Below are 22,622 nucleotides of genomic sequence, written 5' to 3' on the forward strand. Positions count from 1 at the left end.
CTCCTTTGTTTGACTGGAAGGCCTGACAGTTGTAAGGTTTGACCTGTAGCAGCTCAGCTACTGATGTTGTCTAAGTGTTCTCTCAAATTTCTTTCATCATGTTTCTCTGCTGGAATTCTTGGAAGAACACCTAGTCTCTCACTACGTGCATAGAGACCAAGATTAGATGTTGTTTGAGGCCTTAAAAGTGCCAGTAATAGAAATAATAGCAGAAGACAAAAAGACTCAACACTTCTGTAGTATTGTATTACTACCCTTAGCCAGCCAAGGAATTTCAGTTTGCTGCTTCCTTGCCTCAGCTACCTACGGAGGAAATGGAGCAGGTTAGGGTGGGACAGCACTCCAGTTTAGTTAAAACAAACAAACAAACAAAATGCAGCAACTTTCTTCACAGTTCTCGTGGAAATTAAGTGTATCACAGGGTATATGAATAGCTTGTGAACCCCTTACGGATTAGCACCAATTATCTGATGTGGACTCTCACTGCTAAAAAGACTACACAAATATAGTATTGATCTTATTTCAAAAAAGACCTTTGTGAAACAGACAGAAGTTCTTGTTGACTGAGAACTATGATGTCCTAGTGACTACAGCCTTGAAAAGCTCCTTACTACTATAATAAATGTGTGACTAAGCAGGTGAAACATGATTTAGGCTGCAGCCAACATAAAGAACAGGAGAAAACATTAGCAGCACAGAAATCTCATTTCAAATTTTTTCTGTGCTTTCATCTGCCATAGCAGCTTACAGAAAGGCAAACCAGGAATATTATGAGTCAGGTGTGATTCAATCGCATATTTCACCTACAGTGCAGAACAAAGCACTGAAATATAAATGCAGATGTATGAAAAACATTTGTGGGTTTAAAAGTAGAATAAGGCATATAGCTGAATGTTAAAATACAGAAGTTATCTCTTCAAAATTATCACAGCATGCTCACTCAGGGACAGGTCCATAATTTGGGATACATGCTTACTGCAAGATTCAGTAATAATTCAAGTCTAATATATGAAATTGCTCGTTTCACAACATGAAACTCTGTGGGAAGGTAACTGTCATGCAATTTCCATAGCTACTAGTAAAAACAAAGTTTGTCTTTTGAGGACCACACTAGTCAAATTGTGAGTGATATCACTCTACTGAATTTGGCAAGGGATGCAAAAATAAGAATGGCTTTTACAGGTACATTGGCCAGAAAAGGAGGATTAAAGAAAATGTACCCCCCATGATAAATAAGACAGAAGAGCTGGTCAAAACTGACATGGAGAAGGCTGAGGTGCTCAACAATTTTTTTGCCTCAGTTTTCAATGGTAATCTCTCTTTTCACATCTCTTGAGCTCCCGATCTTCAAGGTAGGGACTGGTGGAATGGTCACTCCCGTTGTAGGAGAAGATCAGGTTCAAGACCACCGTAGGAACTTGAACACACACACGCCCATGGGACTCAATGAGATGCATCCCAGGGTCCTGAGGGTACTGGCTGATGTAGTTGCTAAGCCACTCTCCATCATACCTGAAAAGTCGCAGCAGTCATGGAAAGTCCCCAGTGACTGGAAAAAGGGAAACATCACGCGCATTTTTAAAAAGGGTAAAAGGAGGACCCTGGGAACTACTTATCAGTCAGCCTCACCTCCGTGCCTGGTAAGATCATGCAGCAGATCCTCCTGGAAGACATGTTGAAACACGTGGAAGACAGGTGATTGGAAACAGTCAACATGGCTTCACCAAGGGCAAATCATGCCTGACTGATCTAGTGGCCACCTACAATGGAGTAACTGCATCAGTGGACAAGGGAAGAGCTACAGATGTCATCTACCTGGACTTCTGTAAGGCCTTTGATACGGTCCCTCATAACACCCTTGCTGCTAAATTGGGAGAGATATGGGTTTGTCAGATGGACTGTTAAATGGGTAAGGAACTGTCCGGTTGCCTTCTCCACCAAATTAAAATACAGTGGCTCAGTATCAAAGTGGAAACCAGTAATGAGTGGTATCCCACAAGGGTCCGTATTGGGACCAATAATATTTAATATCTTAATCAACAGTAGAGACAGTGGGATTGAGTGCACCCTCAGCAAGTTTGTGGCTGACACCAAGTTGAGTGGTGCAGCTGATACTCTTGAGGGAATGGATGCCATCCAGAGAGACCTTAACAGGCTTGCAAAGTGGGCCCATGTGAACGTCATGAAGTTCAACAAGGCCAAGTGCAAGGTCCTGCTGACGGGTCAGTGAAATCCCCAGTATCAGTACAGACTGGGAGATGAATGGATTGAGAGCAGCCCTGCGGAGGAGGACTTGAGGGTACTGGTGGATGAAAAACTGGACATGAGCCAGCAACGTGCACTCACAGCCCAGAAAGTCAACCATATCCTGGGCTGCATAAAAAGAAGTATGGCCAGCAAGTCAGGGGAGGTGATCCTCCCCCTCTCCTTTGCTCTGGTGAGACTCCACCTGGAGTATTGCTTCCAGCTCAGGGGTCCCCAGATCAAGAAAGACAAGTACATGACAGAGCCAGTTCAGCAGAGGGCCACAAAAATGGTTAGAGGAATGGAACATCATTCCTGTGAAGAAAGGCTGAGCTGGGGTTGCTCAGCCTGGAGAAGGCTGTGGGGAGATCTTATTGTGGCCCTTCAGTATATAAAGGGGGCTTATATGAAAGGTGGAGAGATACTTTTTACCAGGGCTTGTAGTGACAGGACAAGAGGCAACAGTTTTAAACCAAAACAGTGTAGTTTAGATTGGATATAAGGAAGAAGTTTTTTTACAGTGACGGTGATGAGACACTGGAACAGGTTGCCCAGAGAAGTTGTGGCTGCCCCCTCCCTGGAAGTGTTCAAAGTCAGGTCAGACGGGGCCTTGAGCAACCTCGTCTAGTGGAAGGTGTCCCTGCCCGTGGCAGGGAGGTTGGAACTAGATGATCTTTAAAGGTCCCTTTCAATCCAAACCAGTCTATGATTCTGATACATACCTTGCAGATTGGTTTATCAAAACAAAAAATGATCCTTATGCACACTGATCAGGAAAGCTCAGTCAGCAAGGAGCTGATAAAAGGAGGACTAGTTTCTACATAGTTCCTGTAAAGCATCCCTATCATGATTTAAAAAAAAAAAAAAAAAAAAAAAAAAAGTTTTAGTCTCTGGAAAACAACTTATTGAGAAAATAAAAAAAAAAGTCTTATGATTTGTATGGAAAATGATCCTACCTTTTCTGTTCATCACTGATGACACCAAACTGGGAGGTGCTGTTGACTCTCTTGAGAGACAACAGGCCTTGCAGAGAGGTCTGGATAGACTGGTGCATTGGACAATCATCAGTGGCATCAAATTTAATAAGAACAAATGCTGAATTCTGCACCTGGGAAATAGTAATGCTGGGCACAAGTATAAATTAGGAGAGGAATGGCTGTAGAGCCGCTCTGCAGGAAGGGATCTGGGGGTGCTGGCTGACAGCAGGCTCAATGTGAGCCAGCAGTGTGCCTTGGCAGACAAGAGGGCAAACTGCATCCTGGGGTGCATCAAACACAGCATAACCAGCCAGTCAAAGGAGGGGATTATCCCGCTGCATTCAGCGTTGGTGTGGCCTCACCTTGAGTTCTGTGTGCAGCTCTGGGCTCCACAACTTAAGAAGGATGTGAAGCTCCTTGAATGCATCTGGAGGAGGGCAACAGAGCTCGTGAAAGGGCTGGAAGGAATGTCCTGTGAGGAGTGGCTGAGGACTCTGGGTTTGTCTAGTTTGGAGAAAAGGAGGCTGAGGGGTCACCTCATTGCTCTCTGCAGCTTCCTGAGGAGGGGAAGTGGAGCGGGAGGTGCTGATCTCTTCTGGGATCCAGTGATAAGACGTGTGGGAATGGTTCAACGGTGCACCAGGGGAGGTTCAGACTTGACGTTAGGAAACATTTCTTTACTGAGAGGGTGGTCAAACCCTGGAACGGACCACCGGAGAGGTGGTCGATGCCTCAAGCCTGTCAGTGTTTAAGAGGCATTTGGACAAGGTCCTTAACAACATGCTTTAACTTGTGGTCAGCCCTGAAGTGGTCAGGCAATTGGGCTAAGTCATCATTGTAGGTCCCTTACAACTGAGACGTTCTATTCTAAGGAACTTCTTTCACTGTACACATAAACATAGCCTAGCAATTGATGCTGTCACACCTCTACTATAATCCACATTCCTCCTGAAATAGACTGAAAGTTTCACGCAGTCTCGTCTTTAAGGACAGCTGGGCCCCGCCACTATCATGAAGCAGACAGGCTGGCCTGAAGACTGGAAGTCGCACTCTTTCCTCTGCTTAGCTTTCCTTAAGGCAGCCAGCGATAAATTACCGGAAAGGACTGTCTGAAGGAGCGTGCTCCTAGAAACTGTCTCGCTCCGGCGCGGGGCCAGCAGCCGGCGGGGGATGCGGTGGCTCAGCCGGCAGCGGGGGGAGGCAGCGCAGCTCCCGCCGGCCGGCACGCCCAGCCGCGCGGCGCCCGGGCAGGCACCGGCCTTCGGCGGAGAAAGTATACCGGTACCTTTTAACTTTTGAAACTTTTAGAACAGCAGAAGCAAAGGCAGAGGCGATAATCACGGCTCACTGCCACGCGACCCACCTCTCCGAGAACGGCCCGCTGCGCGCTCGCTGTCGCGGCAGATCCGGGCTGCTGTGGCGGCGCGCCCCCCGCAGCTCCGCCGCCCCGGCGCGGGGGAAGAACGGGGCGGGAACGGGCCCGCCGGCAGCCCCGCCGCCCACCGCCCCGCCCCTTGCCCTCTGACCCCGCCGCTCCCCCGGCGCTTCCTGTTCCCCAGCACGTGGGCGCGGCGGGCGGCGGCATGGCGGGCGAGGCGCAGTGCCTCACCTACGTGGGGTGCAACTTCCTGCGGCAGCGGCTGGTGCTGGCCACCCTCAGCGGGCGGCCGCTGAAAATCCGCAAGATCCGCGCCAAGGAGGAGGACCCCGGCCTCCGCGGTGAGCGGGGGCACCAGCGCCGGCGGCCGCGGGGTGAGGGAGCCCCGGCGCCGGCTGTCCTGGGGGCTGGGGCAGCGCCCGCCCCTTCCCGGCGGGTCTCGCCCGGGGGTGGGGTTGCGGGGGGTCCCGGCTGCGCGCCGGCGTCTCCCCTCGGAACCGCGTTCCCCCGGCCGCCTCGCGCACACGCTGCGGGCGGCGAGTGGCCGGCGCCGTCTCGGGTGGGACTGGCGCACGCTGGTGGCGGGGCGGGGAGCGACGCGGCCAAAGCAAGGAGGGCGCCGCCTTGCCCGCCTTGCTTTGGCGGCTGCCGGGGTGCCGCGGGGCGACGTCGCGAGTGGCGGCGGTGCGGCTCTCCGCTGGGCTCGGCCGCTGCGCCGCCCCGCGGGGTCACGCCTTCCCCCGGCGCCGCCTGGGCCGGCACGGGGCGCTGGGGGCGGCTGGAGCCCGGCGGTGGGAGGGGGCCGCCCCCCGCGGGTCGCTCGGCCAGCCCTGCGGGGGGCGTTGCGGGTGGGGGAGCGGGGTCGCCTGGTAGGTTGGTCGTGCGTGAGGTTTGCTGGCAGCCCCGGAAGCTGGTCCGTGTCTCTGTAAAAGCGGGCTTTCCAGCCAAAAGCTGCAGAATTTGCTGACTCTCCGGCTGTCGCTTTCTGCTGAGTGCCTGGCAGCATGTTCCGCATCTCCTTGTGGGAGCCCAAGTTCCCACGGTTTTCATGGGTTAGCTTTTATGCTCTGATTTTCATCTGGGTTTTACCCCCGTAGCAGTGAAGGTAAGAGACATGAAATACGTTTACTTCTCATCTCTGAAAGCTTCTGACCGTGCTGACTCCTTTGAGGGAACCTTGCTTAGGGAGCACCCTCTTCCTTCCTGCGCAGGACCTTTGGTACCCCAAAGCAAATTTCCTCATTTAACTGAAGTAGGAAGACAATAGGAGATTGCGGAAGAAACATTGTGGTGTTCTGTTATTTTTTTGGGCAAGGTATGAACAGGGATGGAATCAGCATAGATGCTACTCTGCCTCCTGAGGAGGCTTCAGTTTGTAGCTAGAAATTCACCTCCTGAACTGTCAGAACATTCTTGTGTGCTTAACATTTACCATGACCCAATCCATTAATACCATGGGATGTTTGGTGATGATGAAGTTTGTGGGTTTTGATGTGTTTTTTTAAAAGGTGTTTGAATCGCCTTTTCCAAGTATGGGTTAAAATGTAAACTGTGACTGCAACGGAAAAATAGTAACAACAAACCCTGATCTGTGTTGGTGATTCAACATGCAGTTCTCTCTGCTTTTCATGACTGGAACACTTGCAATGAAAACTCTTCCACAGGTTTGATCTCCAAGAGGGAAATGTGTGTTTTGCAGAGGTGCACTCTTGCACTGGAAGAGGTCCCAATGCTGCAATACAAACTTCAGAAATTATCATAACAGAGAGCAGAACCAGCATTGTGTGACTGGGGCATCAACCATGTTATGGAAATGTTACCGAACTGTAATTTCTGCAGGTAGCTCTTTGGTTTAAATGTTTACTGCATCCTAGAAGCTCATATAGGAAGAAGAACCTGATTTACTGTTTAAGAAGTAAGACAAGGTTATTGCTAAGGATGTTCTGTAACCTACCAACGGTTATGCAGGTGTTGTTGGTCCTTAAAACTACCTGGGTTTTGGACTTGTGTATGTTCACATATTTTCCTTGATATTGAGTCTGTACCAGCTTGGGATACCTTTTTTTTTGGTTAAATGTGCTTGTCCTTTCCTATGTCTCTGAGTGAGAGTCCACACAAAAAAGAGAAACTGAGGAATTAGTTTCACACAACTGCTATAGTGTACACAGTAAGCAAGAAAAGAGGCAGTGGGGAGACTTGTGTTTCTCTAGCCTTTATTATGTCAGTGACAGTTTTGGAAATGGAAAATCTGAAAGGCTGCAGATAGCTGATTGTGCTTGTGGAACAGATGTGCAGCAGCAGCACTTCACATCTGAGTGCCACCTTCTTCTAAGACTTGAACAGAGACTAATGGGAAGCTTGTCGTGCTTAAATACACAGGTTCCTGTTTGCTAGGATTTGTATGTTTTGCTTCGTCCTGAGCAAAATGTAAATTGTCAGAGGTTTTATCCTGGGATCAAGTGATCCCTCAGGCCACTGTGGTCGAGGCTCAAATTAACATCTCTATTTTTATAGTGAATTGCCTTTTCACATGGAGTAGAATTATACCACAACAAGTTGAAGAGTGAGGGTAGCCTTTCTGTTGTGAAAGGCAGGAAAGGGAACAAGTATGGTGTTGAAGTTTCTTATTTTTCCGGGAATAAACTTGAGGAACTTTAAAATTCTTTGTTCTACTCCTTAGATTTTGAAGCAAGTTTTATTCGCCTGATTGACAAAGTGACCAATGGCTCTCGGATTGAAATAAACCAAACAGGTGAGATCTGTTTTCTTTTATTCCTCTGTTCTGGTCTTCTGAGTTGTATCAGTTGCTGCAATGAAACAGAAGTTTTGGCTTGACAGAGGTAGGTGATCAGCTATCATTGACTGAGAAGATCAGAAATAACCACCCTGAGAAGTTTTGTAGTAATTGATCGCATGCAAGAAGATCAGCACTCCACCATAATGCAGAGACTTAAGGAAACTATATTGCTTAAGATTTAAAATTAGTTTTTTATTTGGTATGCAGGGTTTTGTAGTGGGGGCAGGTCCCTCTGAACCAGAATGGACTTTTGTAGAAGGCAAGGTTTGCCTTCTACAAGGGCAGACTTCTGAGCAAGACTGCTTGCCTCGTTGTGTCAGAAAAGGGGTTGGTTTGAGCAAGAAGCATCCCACATAAAAATCCTATATGGTTCTTGTCCTTTTTTTTTTTTTTTTAAAAATAAGTTTGAGGATTACAGTTGGTCAGTAAAGCAGATGAACTACTGCCAGATATGGTCTGGTAAAGAGTTAGCTGCTGTGGAGGACAATAATTGCTTGTATGAGCATTTCGGGGATTGGTAAGAGATCCTGGATTTTTTGGGGAGAAGGGGAAAGGAGCAGAAAAATTATGTGTAAGACAAACAGACACTCATGTGCGTTGGCCCATTTATTGACTGCAGACATAGAAATAGCGTGATGGAAGTGCTACCATCTTTCATAAATTCCCCTGTCTCCAATTTGCCTTTATATATCATTGCAAAGTGTCTTTATGCTGTAGTAATGGCCAGTGTGCTGACAGTGGTCTCATTTGGTTTGCTCCCCTGACATCTTCCGCAGGTACTACCTTGTATTATCAGCCTGGTCTTCTGTACGGTGGCTCGTTGGAACACGACTGCAGCCCCAGTCGTAGTATTGGCTACTATTTGGAAAGTCTACTCTGCTTGGCACCTTTCATGAAACATCCATTGAAGATTGTCCTGAGGGGAGTGACAAATGATCAAGTAGATCCTTCAGTAAGTAATAAAATTTGAGTAGCAGAAGAGGATTTTTTTTTTTTCCTAAAAAAATAAAGATTAGGAAGAAGTATCTAAAACATGTTCCATTTTTATCATCCCTCACATCCAGAAGTATCCAGTGTTAATGCATCCACCAGCAAACCCTCTGAATCAAGCAAACATCTGCTAAACTGTTCCCTTTCTGCATCACACTCCAAACTGCAGTTTGTAATCTACCTTTTGACTTTCAGTTCTGTACTGCTTCTGTCTTCTCCCCTGGAAGTTCCCTTTAAATGTGATGTGAGGCCCTGCCACTGGTTTGCTTCTACTCTTCTCTTAGAAATTAGATGGGTTGCTTCTCCTACCCCACACATGTATTTATTTGTAAAAAGAGGAAACTGTCTTTAAAAATTGAGTGTGATAAGGAAGGAATCTTGCTCTTCTCTTGGATGCTGGACATAGTTATACTAATGCTGCTGTGAAGTCACCTTGCTGTTAGAAAAAGAAGTCACATGACAACTATGAAATTACAGTAGCAAAAATATGTAATAACTCTTCAGAAGGAGTCTAGAAGGTACAGTAGATCAAATGACTGAAATGCTTGCCTTGCTTTCTGTTACTGCTAATTTACAGTTGTTTGTTTTAACAGTGTTGTTACAAAAATTAACTATGTGCAATGTGGGATTAAAGCACTGAAGTGATGGTTAGTGGTTATGCTAATTTTTTTTTGTTTTTTCCCCAAAAACCCCAAACATAATGGCTTTTTGAGAACAGCACTGCTGTTTACCTTTTGAATGGTGACTGGAAACTGCCTGTTTTCCTCTGAGTAGATTAAGGAAACATTGTCATCTGAAAACCAGTTTAAATGAATACAAATACTGTGAAGTATAATTGCAGATAGTAGGTGAGCCTCTGAGTCCTGCTGGTATTTATGGCTTTTCAACTGTGGTTCGCCTGTCATTTAAAAAACAAAAAAATTTGTTCTCTCACCTGTGGGTCTGAGACACCAACATGAGTCAAAGGATGACTGAAGTGGGGGTTATACACTGTCAAAAAGAAAAAAAAAAAAAAGGAGGAAAAAAAGGTTGAGAAGCATGTTTTGCTAACCTTTTAGTCACCATGATTACTTAATATAAATGGTAAGTAGTAAGTATCAAAGAATTCTCTTTTGGTGGACTGTGTCTTTTTAATCACAATGGATAAATTCTTAAGAGCAGTCCAATCTTAATGTTTCTTTCAAGTAAATTTGGACACTCATCTAAGCAACTGAGTCTGGAAATTATCCTTTATCAGGCATCAGCCACATGGGCCAGTAGAGATTAAACAATTTTAGTTGAAAGGGGTATGAGAATTTGAGCCAGTTAGTGTGTGCTTGAAGGGGGCTTGCACTGGCCAAAGCTCAGACGCAGATGGGTGCTGGTCTGCATCAGCTGAATCATAGTGCCTGACTCATGAGTGTAAATAAAATGCAGATGTGCATGCTAAGTAGAGCTGTAGAAGCACAACTGTGAGTCGGCTTATATGTAGTACTTTTTAAAGTGGCAATAACTGAATACTAGTTCCGAAAACTGGTTTAAACCTGGTTTATGTCTGTTTAACTTGCCTGAAGAAATATTAAAGCTGGTGCACACCAATAAACTACTTTTAAGGAGTTTTACAAGATGTTTACAAGACTAAAAACACAAGTATAAATGCTACCCTAAGTGATTTCTGTGCTTAAGTAAATGGAAACTTGGTTTTAAATTGATTTGAGCTTTTATTTTTCAGTAGGCAGAAGGTCTTCAGAAACAGGGTGAACATTTATTACCTATGCTTGCCCAAAAAGGGATGCTTAAATTTATCTATCCATCTGTACACTTTTTGGCTTTCCAAGAAGAGGGGGAAAGGCAAACCAACGTAAATATATATTGTGGGTAGTAAGAACCTCTCCTTTTCAACTTAGTAGGTACAATAGTCAAAGCACCTGCTCATCTGCTTTGGAGAATTTTCATTGTTTTTATCTGTAAAAGGGATATCATGTTTTGTAGACATGTATCTTTATTTTGGAGCTAGATGAATTCTGCGGGATGTATCCTTTCATGAGTGTATTCAGCATCTGTCATCTGCAGATAAGCATACAAATTCACATACATGTGTGAAAATGTTTATGTACACATACACACATGATCCTATAGCACCCCCTTTGTGCTTGAAAGGAGAAGGTGGTCCTGACCATCCTCCCTCCATAGCTCTTGCTTTCGGCCACCCAGTCCTGCATACACCAATACCCTGGACACTTTTCAGAGTCTTCCCTAAGCCAGTTCAGCTAACTGGCAAAGTGGCAGAGAGCTGTACCCCTGTATTTTCTCATGGATGCCTCCATGAGGTGAGTAGCAGGAATGCGCGTGCAGCCAGAGAAGTGGGGCCTTTCCCTCAGGGTAGTGGTAAACAAGTAGGCTGACCCACAGGGCTTTCTGAAATCTGCTCTCTGCACTGAGCTCTTACACATCCTCAAAATGTCCACTGGATTGCTGTGTTGTGTGTTTGAGGTTGCCAGAGACCCCCTTGTCAGGAGGACAGAAAGAAACATGGCAGATTTCCTGCTGTGGAGAGAATGGAAGTGGTCAAGGCGAGGGGAAGGGCGTTTCTGAAGCGTGACTTGGGGAAGGAAAGACTTCTGCCAAGTTCAGTGAGGCACAGGTCAGGCTGAGTTCCTGGAGTGTAAATAGAGTGTGTTTTTGTTAGCATTTGTTTGTATACATTAATAGCTCTCCAGTGGAGTGCAGTGGAAAGCTCTTTGACGTCTGGCACCATTCTGAAAGAGTATTGTGCCCCATGGTGATAATAGTGTGTGAGTGGTACATCCTAAATGAGCGAGAGGGATACTACTTTGCTAGCACTTTTCGGAAAGAGATGTGGCTTTGGAATACCAGCCTGAACTGGTCACTGGCAGCCTACGTCTGCATTATGTTTTTCTGCACGACCACTGGTGAGACTTGACCATGAGTAACTTGTGGGACCAGCCGTGTGGGACTGGCATGTAGAGTTGAGGTAGTTTCAAGTTTCTCTGTACAAAGTATGTATGTGGGGGAGTGTCTTCGTAAAGTGCTTTTTTGAAGAGAATGGAGGTGGCATGCAAATGATAGCTCTTACTTTCCTTTCCTTCTTACGTGTGTCCTGGTTTCAGCCAGGATAGAGTTAGGAAGAACAACTACAAAATGGGGTTCTTTTAGGAGAAATGCTGCTCCGGTTTCCAGTAGTCAAGTGCCCAAAGAGAGCAGAAAGGTCGAATTTGCTCACAGTCCTATGAGAAGAACTTCTGATTAGTATTCACAAGAAATGAGTGATCAAGATGAGACTGAAACCCCTGCACACCACACTAACCCATTTGTCGTTAGAGGGTATTATGACCAACATTAGAGGGGTCCTGCCTCCAGCCAGGCGGAGGACAGGGACAATCGAGTTTATTGGCCCATGTGGATTCAGTGGCCTGGCACGTCTGACCCCCAGCAGTATAAGGCTCTAGCGGACACTGGTGCTCAATGCACCCTAATACCATCAAATTTTAAGGGGGCAGAACCCGTTTGTATTTCGGGAGTGACAGGGGGGTCTCAACAGTTGACTGTATTGGAGGCTGAGGTGAGCCTAAGTGGGAAAGAGTGGGAAAAACACCCCACTGTGACTGGCCCAGAACTCCATGCAGTCTTGGCATAGATTATCTGAGGAGAGGGTATTTCAAGGACCCAAAAGGGTACCAGTGGGCTTTTGGTATAGCTGCCATGGAAACAGAAGGAATTAAACAGCTGTCTGTGTTACCTGGTCTATCAGAGGATCCTTCTGTTGTGGGATTGCTGAGGGTCGAAGAACAACGGGTGCCAACTGCCACTACAGCCGTGCACCGACGGCAATATCGCACCAATCGAGACTCTGCAATCCCTACCCATAAACTGATTCATCAGCCAGAGAGCCAAGGAGTCATCAGCAAGACGCGCTCCCCCTTTAACAGCCCCATATGGCCAGTGCAAAAGTCTCATGGAGAGTGGAGATTGACAGTAGATTATCGTGGCCTGAATGAAGTCATGCCACTGCTGAGTGCTGCCGTGCAAGCCATGCTAGAACTTCAGTATGGGCTAGAGTCAAAGGCAGCCAAGTGGTATGCCACGATTGATATTGCCAATGCATATTTCTCCATCCCTCTGGCAGCAGAATGCAGACCACAGTTTGCTTTTACCTGGAGGGGTGTCCAATACACCTGGAATCGACTGCCCCAGGGGTGGAAACACAGCCCCACCATTTGCCATGGACTGATCCAGACTGCACTGGAATAGGGTGAAGCACTGAAACACAGTACATTGATGACATCATTGTATGGGGTAATACAGCAGAAGAAGTTTTTGAGAAAGGGGGGGAAATAATCCAAACCCTTCTGAGAGCTGGTTTTGCCATAAAGCGCAGTAAAGTCAAGGGACCTGCACAAGAGATCCAGTTTTTAGGAGTAAAATGGCAAGATGGACATTGTCAGATTCCAATGGAGGTGATTAATAAAATAACACCTCCTTTGGAATCTGACGACCCACCGACTAGCAGAAAGGAAACGCAAACTTTCTTGGGTGTTGTGGGTTTCTGGATATCGCACATTCCAAATTACAGTCAGATTGTCAACCCTGTCTATCAAGCGACTCAGAAAAGAATGATTTTATATGGGGTCCGGAGCAATGACAAGCTTTTGAACAAATTAAACAGGAAATAATTCATACAGTAGCCCTCAGGCCAGCTTGGACAGGGCAAGATGTTAAAAATGTGCTTTACGCTGCAGCCAGGAAGAATGGCCCTACCTGGAGTCTCTGGCAGAGAGCACCAGGGGAGACTCGGGGTCAAACCCTGGTTTTTGAGTTGGAGATACAGAGGATCAGAGGCCCGCTATACTCCAACCAAAAAGGAGATATTGGCAGCATATGAAGGGGTCTGAGCTGCTTCAGAGGTGATTGGGACTGAAGCACAGCTCCTCCTGTCACCCCAACTGCCAGTGCTGGGCTGGGTGTTCAAAGGGAATGTCCCCTCTACACACCATGCAACTGATGCCACGGGGAGTAAATGGGCTGCATTAATCACACAACGGGCTCAAATAGGGACCCCCAGCCATCCAGGAATACTGGAAGTGATTACAAATTGGCCAGAAGGCAAAGACTTTTGGAATGGTGCCAGAGGAAGAGGTAATGTGTGCTGAAGAGGCCCCACCGTATAATAAACTACTGGATAATGAGAAGCGATATGTCCTGTTTACCAGCGGGTCCTGTCGCATTGTGGGGAAACATCGAAGGTGGAAAACAGCTGTATGGAGCCCCACACGATGGGTCTCTGAAGCTGCTGAAGGAAAAGGCAAATCGAGTCAGTTCGCAGAGGTGAAAGCCATCCAGCTGGCCTTGGATATCGCTGAGCGAGAAAGTGGCCAGTGCTCTGTCTCTACACTGACTCATGGATGGTGGCCAATGGCCTGTGGGGGTGGTTACAGCAGTGGAAACAGAGCAACTGGCAGTGCAGAGTCAAACCTGTCTGTGCTGCTGAATTATGGCAAGGTATTGCTGCTCAGGTAGAGAATCTGGCTGTAAAAGTACACCATGCAGATGCTCATGTACCCGAGAGCTGGGCCACTGAAGAACATCGGAACAACCAACAGGTGAATCAGGCTGCCAAGATCAAGGTGTCTCAAGTAGATCTGGACTAGCAACATAAGGGTGAACAGTTTATGGCTCACTGGGCCCATGACTCCTCAGGCCATCAGGGAAGAGATGCAACATATAGATGGGCTCGTGACTGAGGGGTGGACTTAACCATGGATGCTATTGCACAGGTAATCCATGAATGTGAGACATGTGCTACAATCAAGCAAGCCAAATGGTTACAACCCATTTGTTATGGAGGATGATGGTTAAAATATGAATATGGGGAGGCCTGACAGATTGATTATATCACTCTCCCACAAACTCAGCATGGCAAACACTATGTGCTTACAATGGTGGAAGCAGCCACTGGTTGGTTGGAAACTTATGCTGTGCCCCATGCCACTGCCCGGAACACCAGTTTAGGCCTTGAGAAGAAAGTCTTATGGCGGCATGGCACGTCAGAAAGGATTGAGTCAGATAATGGGACACACTTCCGAAACAACCTCGTAGACACCAAGAACATGATATTGAGTAGATATATCACATTCCCTACCATGCACCAGCCTCTGGGAAAATTGAACAATACAATGGGTTGCTAAAAACTACATTGAGAGCAATGGGTGGTGGAACTTTCAAACACTGGGACGTGCATTTAGCAAAAGCCACCTGGTTAGTCAATACCAGAGGATCTGCCAAGCAAGCTGGCCCTGCTCAGTCAAACCTCCTACATACTGTAGATGAGGATAAAGCCCCTGTAGTGTGCATTAAAAATATGCTGGGGAAGATAGTCTGCGTTACTCCGGCATTGGATAAAGGTAAACCCATGCATGGGATCACTTTTGCCCAAGGACCTGGGTGCACTTGGTGGGTGATTGCAGAAGGACAGAGAAGCCTGATGTGTGCTTCAAGGAGATTTTATTTTAGGTGAAAATAGCCAATGAATCAAACTGTCAGATAACCCTGTAATTGCAATTGGTGCCTCACAACATCCTCCTGCCACATCCATAGCCTCCTGCTCCACTGACTGAGCCAACTCCACCTCATTCCTCCAGCCTTAAAGACTGTCATGACAGATGGAACCCAAAGTTATGGACTAAATAAACTCAGCAGACAATGTGGAAGGATGTCCCATAGACTAAGGGAATGATATCTGTGAGACCTGGGCAAAAGGGGTGGTGATTCCTTAGGATGTATTTGGAGCCTGAGTACGACGTCAATGGTATGGAATAAGGGGTGGAGACTGTCCTGGTTTTGGCCAGGATAGAGTTAACTTTCCTTGGGCTGAGAGGGAGCACAGCTAGAGGGCTGGGCCTGGATCGATCATTGGAGTATTCCATATCACGTGACATCATGCTCAGTATATAGGCGGACGTGTGCTCTTTCATGCCCCGTTTTCGGTTTCTGGGTCAGCGTGGAGGGATTTTCTGGTGCGGTCAGATCGCTGCTGTCGGGGGGTGGGCTGTGTACCTGTCGCTGCGCTTGGTAAGCCACTGCTGCATTTTACCTGTTTTGGACTTATTATTGTTATTGGTTTTGTTACTATTACTAGTTCTTTTTTATTTAACCTATGAATTTCTTCTTTTGTCCCTCCCCTATTTCACTGGAGAGGAGGGGCAGGAAAGTAAACAACTGGCCACATGGTGATTGGCTACTGGCTGAGTTCAAACCACAACAACATGATGTTATTCTGACAGATACATCGTACAGCAGGAACCTGGTTTTAGCATAATTGTTCTTAATGTTTGCGTTTGCAAGTGTTGAAGTTTTTTTACAGCTATATCATGGGACTTTCAACTGAAATGACTTTCATGCTGTCATGAGACTAGCATAAGTACTTTTGGCTTGGGAGGAATAATCTTTAGTGTTAATGAAAATTCAGCAGTTGTTTGTAATCCTAGGAAAACAAGAAACTTTTCCTACTGACTTTTCCGTCCTTTTCTTTTTTCTTGCTAAACTCTGGTTTCGCTCTTGCTCCCATCGCAAGTCTAGGTCCTAGTTCCCAAAACATAACACTGTATGTATGGCAAGGATAAATGCTCTTCTGTGCAGTGCTAATGGCTGTGCAGGCCAGCTAATGCTAATGCCCCTTTCCTAGATAACCTTATGCTGTAGGGTCTTTGTCTGTTTTTTTGCAGCTTTGCACTAGCTAAGGGATGCTGCAAACCACTAAAAGTTACTTTTTTTTCTAGTTGTTGTAGTCTGCTTTAAAAGAAAAAGGTTTATATTTACACTAGTTTTTGAACAAGCAATGTCTGTGGATCTTAGCAAGTTGTTGGCATTTGTAGTGAGGTATGCACTTGGTATGGCACATTTGCTTTGGTACAACTGTGTGTTGTATTATCTGCTCTGGAGATGGAATAACTGCCCTTCAAGAGGAGCTGAAAGATGGTGTTATGGCTGAGTATAGGCAAGAGACTAGAAAATACAGTTTTAGGTATCAGTTCTGTTACCATTTTGTGATTTCCAGTGAAGTACTTAACCTCTCCTGCCTGAACTCCCAGTCATCGGCTAAGCATAAGAGCCTTTTCCACTTCTTCAAATACCACCGATTACCTTCTCTATTTAGGCTGCAAGTTTGGAACAGAGACAGTCTCTTATTATGTGATAAGTATCATGCCTGGAATTTGTCTGAGGACTAAAAACTGACTAGACTTGAAATTCTTGAAAACACACAAGCGAGAACCAAATTGTTCCAACTTCCTAGTGCTGGTATAACATGGTTTCTCCAGAGATACAGACTTCAGTGCAAAGAATTTCTGAAGTGGACATAGAGGAGGGAAAGAGAGTTCCTAACCTACACAGTGAAGCTTTTCTTTTTCTACTGGTATATTTTGTTTCATAAGAAAGAGGGAGAAATATTGTGTAACTTTAATGTGAACCAGATCTGCCAGTGGTGTTCACGTATGTAAAGATTTTTGCTCTAAAAGACAAATTTGTGTGATTAATGAATACTACTGAGGGGACAAATTAAGGTAGCCTGGCTGTCAAAAATATAAGAAATATAAATACAAAAAATTAATCATTGACTCACAAGTTTTTTAATGAAGACATTGAAATGTTGATACTACTGTTAAAAACAACACCAGGTGCCTTTCCGTAAGAAAGGAGGTATGTTGGCCAGCAGGATTTGAAGAATGAGAACTGCAGCATACACCTGTAGCTACTCAGATAGCTCTAGCAGGTGCTTCACAGCTTTATAGGTGCTACTACTTCATCAGTGGCTTGCACTCTGTGCAAAGCAGAGAGAATGAAACTCAGGAACTGTGGATTCTGGCTGAAGGCATGGGAAGGAGGGTGCTTTTTATCTGCCTCCTCAACTGCTGTCTACTGCATGCCTGTTTTGTTCACATGAATTTTAGTTCCTCTTTGGTCGTGCTGTTCTGGTCCTGTCTCTCCCAAGCTGTTTGTTTTGGGTAACTCCATGTGCTGTTGCACTGCTAAATGATTTTTGTCACTTTCGCCAATGCTACTGAAGTTTCAGCAGAGGGAGGAAGGCAGAGTCACTGTTGTTTTAGGTCAGTGATTAGGAGGAGCAATGGCAAGGAAAATCCTACGCAGACCTGGATCCGGTCAGCATGTGACTCAAAGGGAATATGGATGATGTGTCACTCTCTTCAGATTCTTCTGAGTGTTTCAACATAAGTTACCTAGAAGCTTCTCTTTCTCAGAAACAGATTAAAGAAGTTCTTGACAGAAGGATGAGGTTCTTCCTGCCAGATCAAGGGCCTGCTCCAAAATGCAGAAGTTCATGCAGTCATCATTTATTTAGGTGTAGGATTTTTTAGCAGTGACAGAAGAATATAATTTTTTTCAATAACTGTGTTCAGAGAAACAGATGAGCAGTTTTAGCTGAACCATAATAGAAGTAAAAATCAGGCTGAGGAAGAAAATCTAGAATAGGAAATGCTATCTCCCAGTAATTTGTTCCAGCAAATCTTTTGAGTGATGAGATACTGTGGTAGTGTTAAGAGTAGCTGTAGCTCTCTGTGCTTATTCCCATGTCTTCCCATAGAATACCTGTTATGGAGAAGCCTTGTCTTTGTTAGGCACCTCCATAATGCAGTTATTTTTAAATTACTGACTTGGGGAACTTCCAATGAGTCTGCTTTCTAAATTCTGTGTTCTGTAGGTTGATGTCCTTAAGGTAACAGCTCTACCCCTACTGAAGAAGTTTGGAGTTGATGGTGAAAGTCTGGAAATCAAGGTAAGACAACTTGTTCCTTTCTTTTCTGGCCCACGTTGAAATGATAATTTCACACTGCTTCACAGGGCCATATGCTTGCTGCCGGTATCTGTCTCTAGCAGATATGTAGTTGTAGCTACACATATTTCTAAAATTGTCCCTTGTTCTTGACATGTTTTAACTGACATACCAGCCACACAGTGATTGAAGATGTGGTGGAAGAGAAATGCAGAGGCTATGTGTAGAGAGGGTAAGGAGAAAGTAGTGACTTGTCTTAGTCTCTGAGATCTCTGCAAGCTAAGAAACCTTTTTGCTTTCTTGTTCCTCTTCAGTTCATTTAATTTCTTTTTCCTTCCACTTGCTCTTCCAGCCCCATGCTTAGGGCTAGGGAGTAATAGTAGAATCTTTTGCCTCCTTCACCGGTAGAGGAGCTGGATCTGTGTTTGGGTGATTGAGGTTTGCTTATAGTTTAGAAAATACAGGAAAGAAACTTTTCTTTAAAGACTACACTCTTCGCAGGCCCTATAAATCTGGATGTAGAATAGATTTCTTTTAGGTTGGAGAAAGAAATTATAGCCTTTCAAAGTTAAGAACACTCCATTTAAAATGTGTGAAAGCCCTAGCTGCACTACTAATCTTTGCTTGCTCTACCAAGCCCTGCCCCAGTGCCTCTCCCCACCCTGCCCAGGGCCCTGGACCCTATGTCATCACTCTGGGACTGTCAGCCCCTGCAGCAGGGCCAGTCTCCCATCTCCCCACAGCCCTGCCCTGCCTGGCCATGGGCCCCCTGAGCAAGACACACCTGTGGGCCCATGTCCCATCCCCATCCTTGTGGACATTGGCTGAGACAGTGGGACAGGGTCAGGCTGGCCAGGGCTATTTGTGCGAATGAGTTCATTCTGGTCTGCCATATACATAGTAAGCATCAAACACTTCCAGGCTTTCTTCAGCAGTGAGGTACAGCTTTGCTATTAAAGATCAGTCTTAAGCCAGGGTTGCCTTCCTGGTAAAGATGTTGGTTTTTTAGTTGGTTCATTTTGTTTTGTTTTGTTTCCCATTGAGAAGTCATGCCCTACTGTACTTGAGAGAGGAGGAAAAAAGAAATCAATTTTTGCTGATAGGTTTGATGCAAAATCTATTTCTGGCTTTAGGATGTCTTATTCTCGCCTGTGTTTGCATAATACCCCTACCGATAGTATTTCATTATATGCAAAATAAATGCTATCGTTTTTGAATGTGTATGTACATTCTTTGTGCTCTTTACTAACCTGCTTTTTTCCTCCATTATTGTCTAGATCAACCGGAGAGGAATGCCTCCCAAAGGCGGTGGAGAGATACTGTTTGCTTGCCCAGTGAGAAAGGTCTTGCAGCCTATTCATTTCACAGACCCGGGCAAAATCAAGCGCATCAGAGGAACTGCGTATCCTTTTTTTGTTTCTTTGTTTTTTTCTTTTAAATGAGTTTGCCTTAAAAAAATAAGCCTCCCAACTTCAGGTTGCAGAAGTGCACCTATGTTGCTGAGCATGTATCCAGATGACAGAGTGATGTCACACAGGGGGATTATGCAACGAGATTTCAGGATTTTCAGATCAAAACTGCTGTGTTCAGATCATCTCTGTTCAAAAAGCATCAGTAAACAAGTAAATAAATTTAAAACTGAACAGCACTATTTAAAAGCTTTTCAATAGCAAGAAAAAGTTAAAATACATTCCATCACATAATGTAGCAGCACTGAAAGGGGTCTTACCTTGTGTGTAAATCCAGTAGTTAACAAATGTAGTTTGTTATGCCTTGAATAGGTGGCATCTTGGCTGTTAATGGGTCTAGCAGAATGTTAGATGGGAGCTTAAATCTTAGTTCAGTGTACAGCTCACTGCACACATGTGAACTGAGCTGTTTGTTGCCTTATGAAAAAAACTTTGTTAGCTCTTGACCTTTAGCATTACCATTGGAGATGGAAGTAGAGGAGGTTTTACTTCCGCACAAAGATAAGGGCAGAAAGTATTGTTGTGGAGTACTTGCATTGGCAAGCAGAACTGCACATCTAGTTAATGTTTTGGAGGTTTTTTTCTTCTGTTGTGGTTTTTATATGGTATCTGTCATGAATCTGCTGTTGCAGTAGGAAGAAGACACAAATCCCTTACAAGCAAGGTATACTAAAGGTTGTATTTCATGAGCTCCTGCTCTCTCTTGAGCACTGACCAACTTGTAGTTTGATTTGTGATTATTAGAGTCCCAAACATGACCTGGCTTTGATTACTCAAAAGGAAATTAGGAATGGGGGTGGGTTTCCTGCCAGAGGTGCAGACTTGCAGCCTGTTCCTCCTTTTACTTATGGCATACCATCATAATTGTGTGTGAGAACAGGACACTTTGACCTCTGTTCCAACTGCAGTATTTGGATGAGTGCAGCATTGCCAAGTGACAGCAATTTTACTGGGTGCATATGCTGTAGAATAAAAAGGAGGCAGCTTGTTGTGCTTTTGGTGGTGGTTGTCACAGTCTTTCCATGAAGAAAGTAATTTCCTTATGCCCTCTTCCACCTCTGTAGTCAGTAGTTCTATCCTCTGCTTCTGTGTGAAGGAGGAAGCAATGATCATGACTTTAGTGCCATCTTTCTAAGTTGACGTTAATACCCAGCATCGTTCTGGGCCACTTTGATTGGATTTGGTCAGTGTATGTGAACTACAGGTTTTTGAACTTCCACTTTCCTTCAGGTTTTTCTGGGCTTTTTCTCAGGGATAAAGATTTGCCTTTAGTAAGCCTGGTGAGAGGCAGTCTCAGTTTAGCCAGTAAGTGGTCCTTCAAGCCAGTAAAAGACAGAACATATGGAAGGATGAGTACTTAGGTCTTTTATATGTGCATTTTTGTCCCTTTGGAATTCAGCTGAGCAAATCTGCTTCCTCACAGCTGGGCAGCTTGTGTTCAGTAACCTTTTATAGGCATCCAGAATACTGAGTGCACCAACTGTGCAGAACAATTATTTACTGGTTTTGCCCTTAAGATCTGAAAGCTTTTGGTTTACCTATTCCACAAGAGGATGGCAGCTGGGAGGTTTGAGAGTGTGTTTCTCTGCATTGCTATGTGCAGATGGGTGGTTAAATGTGCAGAGCGTGAGTCTGCATTATAGTTGGGATGGAATTTGGAGCACAGTGTGCTTTGTACATTTGAAGATCTATTGGGAACGTCACTGAAGCAGCACCTGAATAAAAGGGCACAAAGGCAGTTATCTCTTGTGTACTGTGAGGAGGTGGGTTGGGGTGAGCAGGAGGGTGGTAATTTCTTCTTCCCTGGAACCGTTACCTTCAGATGCCGAGTGACTAGAGAACCAGTGAACCGGATAGCCTCACAGCACTGCAAAATAGTTGCAGAGAGCAAAGATTATTTTTTTTTTAGCCTTTTAAAATTACTTTTTTCTTTTGCTAAAACATTTCAGTTCATCTACCTGATTTCTCCCTGACAGGAGACATACAGGATTTCTTAACTGATAATTCAGAGAAACTTCACCCATCACCCTCTTTTAATAGTATATAAAGAACAGAGCACATGGGATTTCCTACATCATAAGAAAACACAGGATGGCAAAACAGCAATTTAAAATTTTTGAAGGGCATTTTTAAGGTGGATGTTTACCTAGTCATAATGAAGAGTTCTGCACATATTCTGTGTACCTCACTTCAATGTATATCAGTGAAAAGACTGTAGAAAGCGCTTAAGCACATGTGCTTATGAGAACAGGAGAATGGACCAGCGCTCATGAATGGGTGTATAGGACAAAACCGCATTTTCTGAAATAATGCATTGGGACCTCTTGGCTGCTTTTGTCGGTCTCTGGTTTAAATTTCTTTTGTGACCACAATGAATTCCTTAGCTTGGAAATGTAGATACTCTGTCAGAGTGTCACCACAGATGGCAAACAGAATGGTGGAATCTGCAAGGAGCATCCTGAATAAACTCCTCCCAGACATTTATATCTACACAGATCATATGAAGGGGGTCAGCTCTGGAAAGTGAGTATCCAGTATTCACAGGGAACAGAAATGTATTTCTGCATTTGTTCATCTGCTAGGGTATTCTGATCTGTAATTTAATGAGTTCTAGACCATGATCTTCTATTTCATTGACTTCAGATATTCCTCACAGGGAAAAAAAAAATGATTCACTAGATAAGTGGTACAGGGGCAGAAGTTGTGTGTTTTCTTAAACAAGGAATATAATACATGGTTACTGCTACTAAAGGCAACTTTAGCCGCCTTCAGTTTTAAACCTGTTGCTTTGAAGTGAGATTAAGATCAGAGAGTGAGACCTCAGAGTGAGATTAAGATGGTATGTTGTGAAAGCCTACTGTACACCTTCTGACAGAAGTGGTAATTTTAAGGATGGGACCAAACTGTTTAGAAAGTGTTTGAGCTGTGTGGATTGTCTTCTGCTTTACTGTTACATAAATAGCTGAAGGGGTATCATTTC

At 44.9% G+C, this 22,622-nt stretch overlaps 1 protein-coding gene across 3 annotated transcripts in view; it reads left to right on the forward strand.

Moving 5' to 3' along the window:
- The first annotated feature begins 4,796 nt into the window (after positions 1-4,796).
- The window catches only part of RCL1 (RNA terminal phosphate cyclase like 1), a 33,492-nt gene continuing 15,666 nt past the window's right edge, over positions 4,797-22,622 (forward strand). Inside the window, exons 1-6 of one of the 3 annotated variants that reach the window (XM_074813277.1) lie at positions 4,797-4,973; positions 7,280-7,351; positions 8,173-8,348; positions 18,102-18,176; positions 19,451-19,575; positions 22,040-22,165. In XM_074813277.1, the coding sequence (XP_074669378.1) occupies positions 4,805-4,973; positions 7,280-7,351; positions 8,173-8,348; positions 18,102-18,176; positions 19,451-19,575; positions 22,040-22,165 (743 nt within the window). In that variant the 5' untranslated portion in view covers positions 4,797-4,804. Of the gene's footprint in view, positions 4,974-6,376; positions 6,439-7,279; positions 7,352-8,172; positions 8,349-18,101; positions 18,177-19,450; positions 19,576-22,039; positions 22,166-22,622 lie in introns of those variants that run through there. The other 2 variants (XM_074813278.1, XM_074813279.1) reach the window with 2 other exon arrangements.

Source organism: Strix aluco, chromosome Z (genome assembly GCF_031877795.1).
Source record: "Strix aluco isolate bStrAlu1 chromosome Z, bStrAlu1.hap1, whole genome shotgun sequence".
Lineage (NCBI taxonomy): Eukaryota > Metazoa > Chordata > Aves > Strigiformes > Strigidae > Strix > Strix aluco.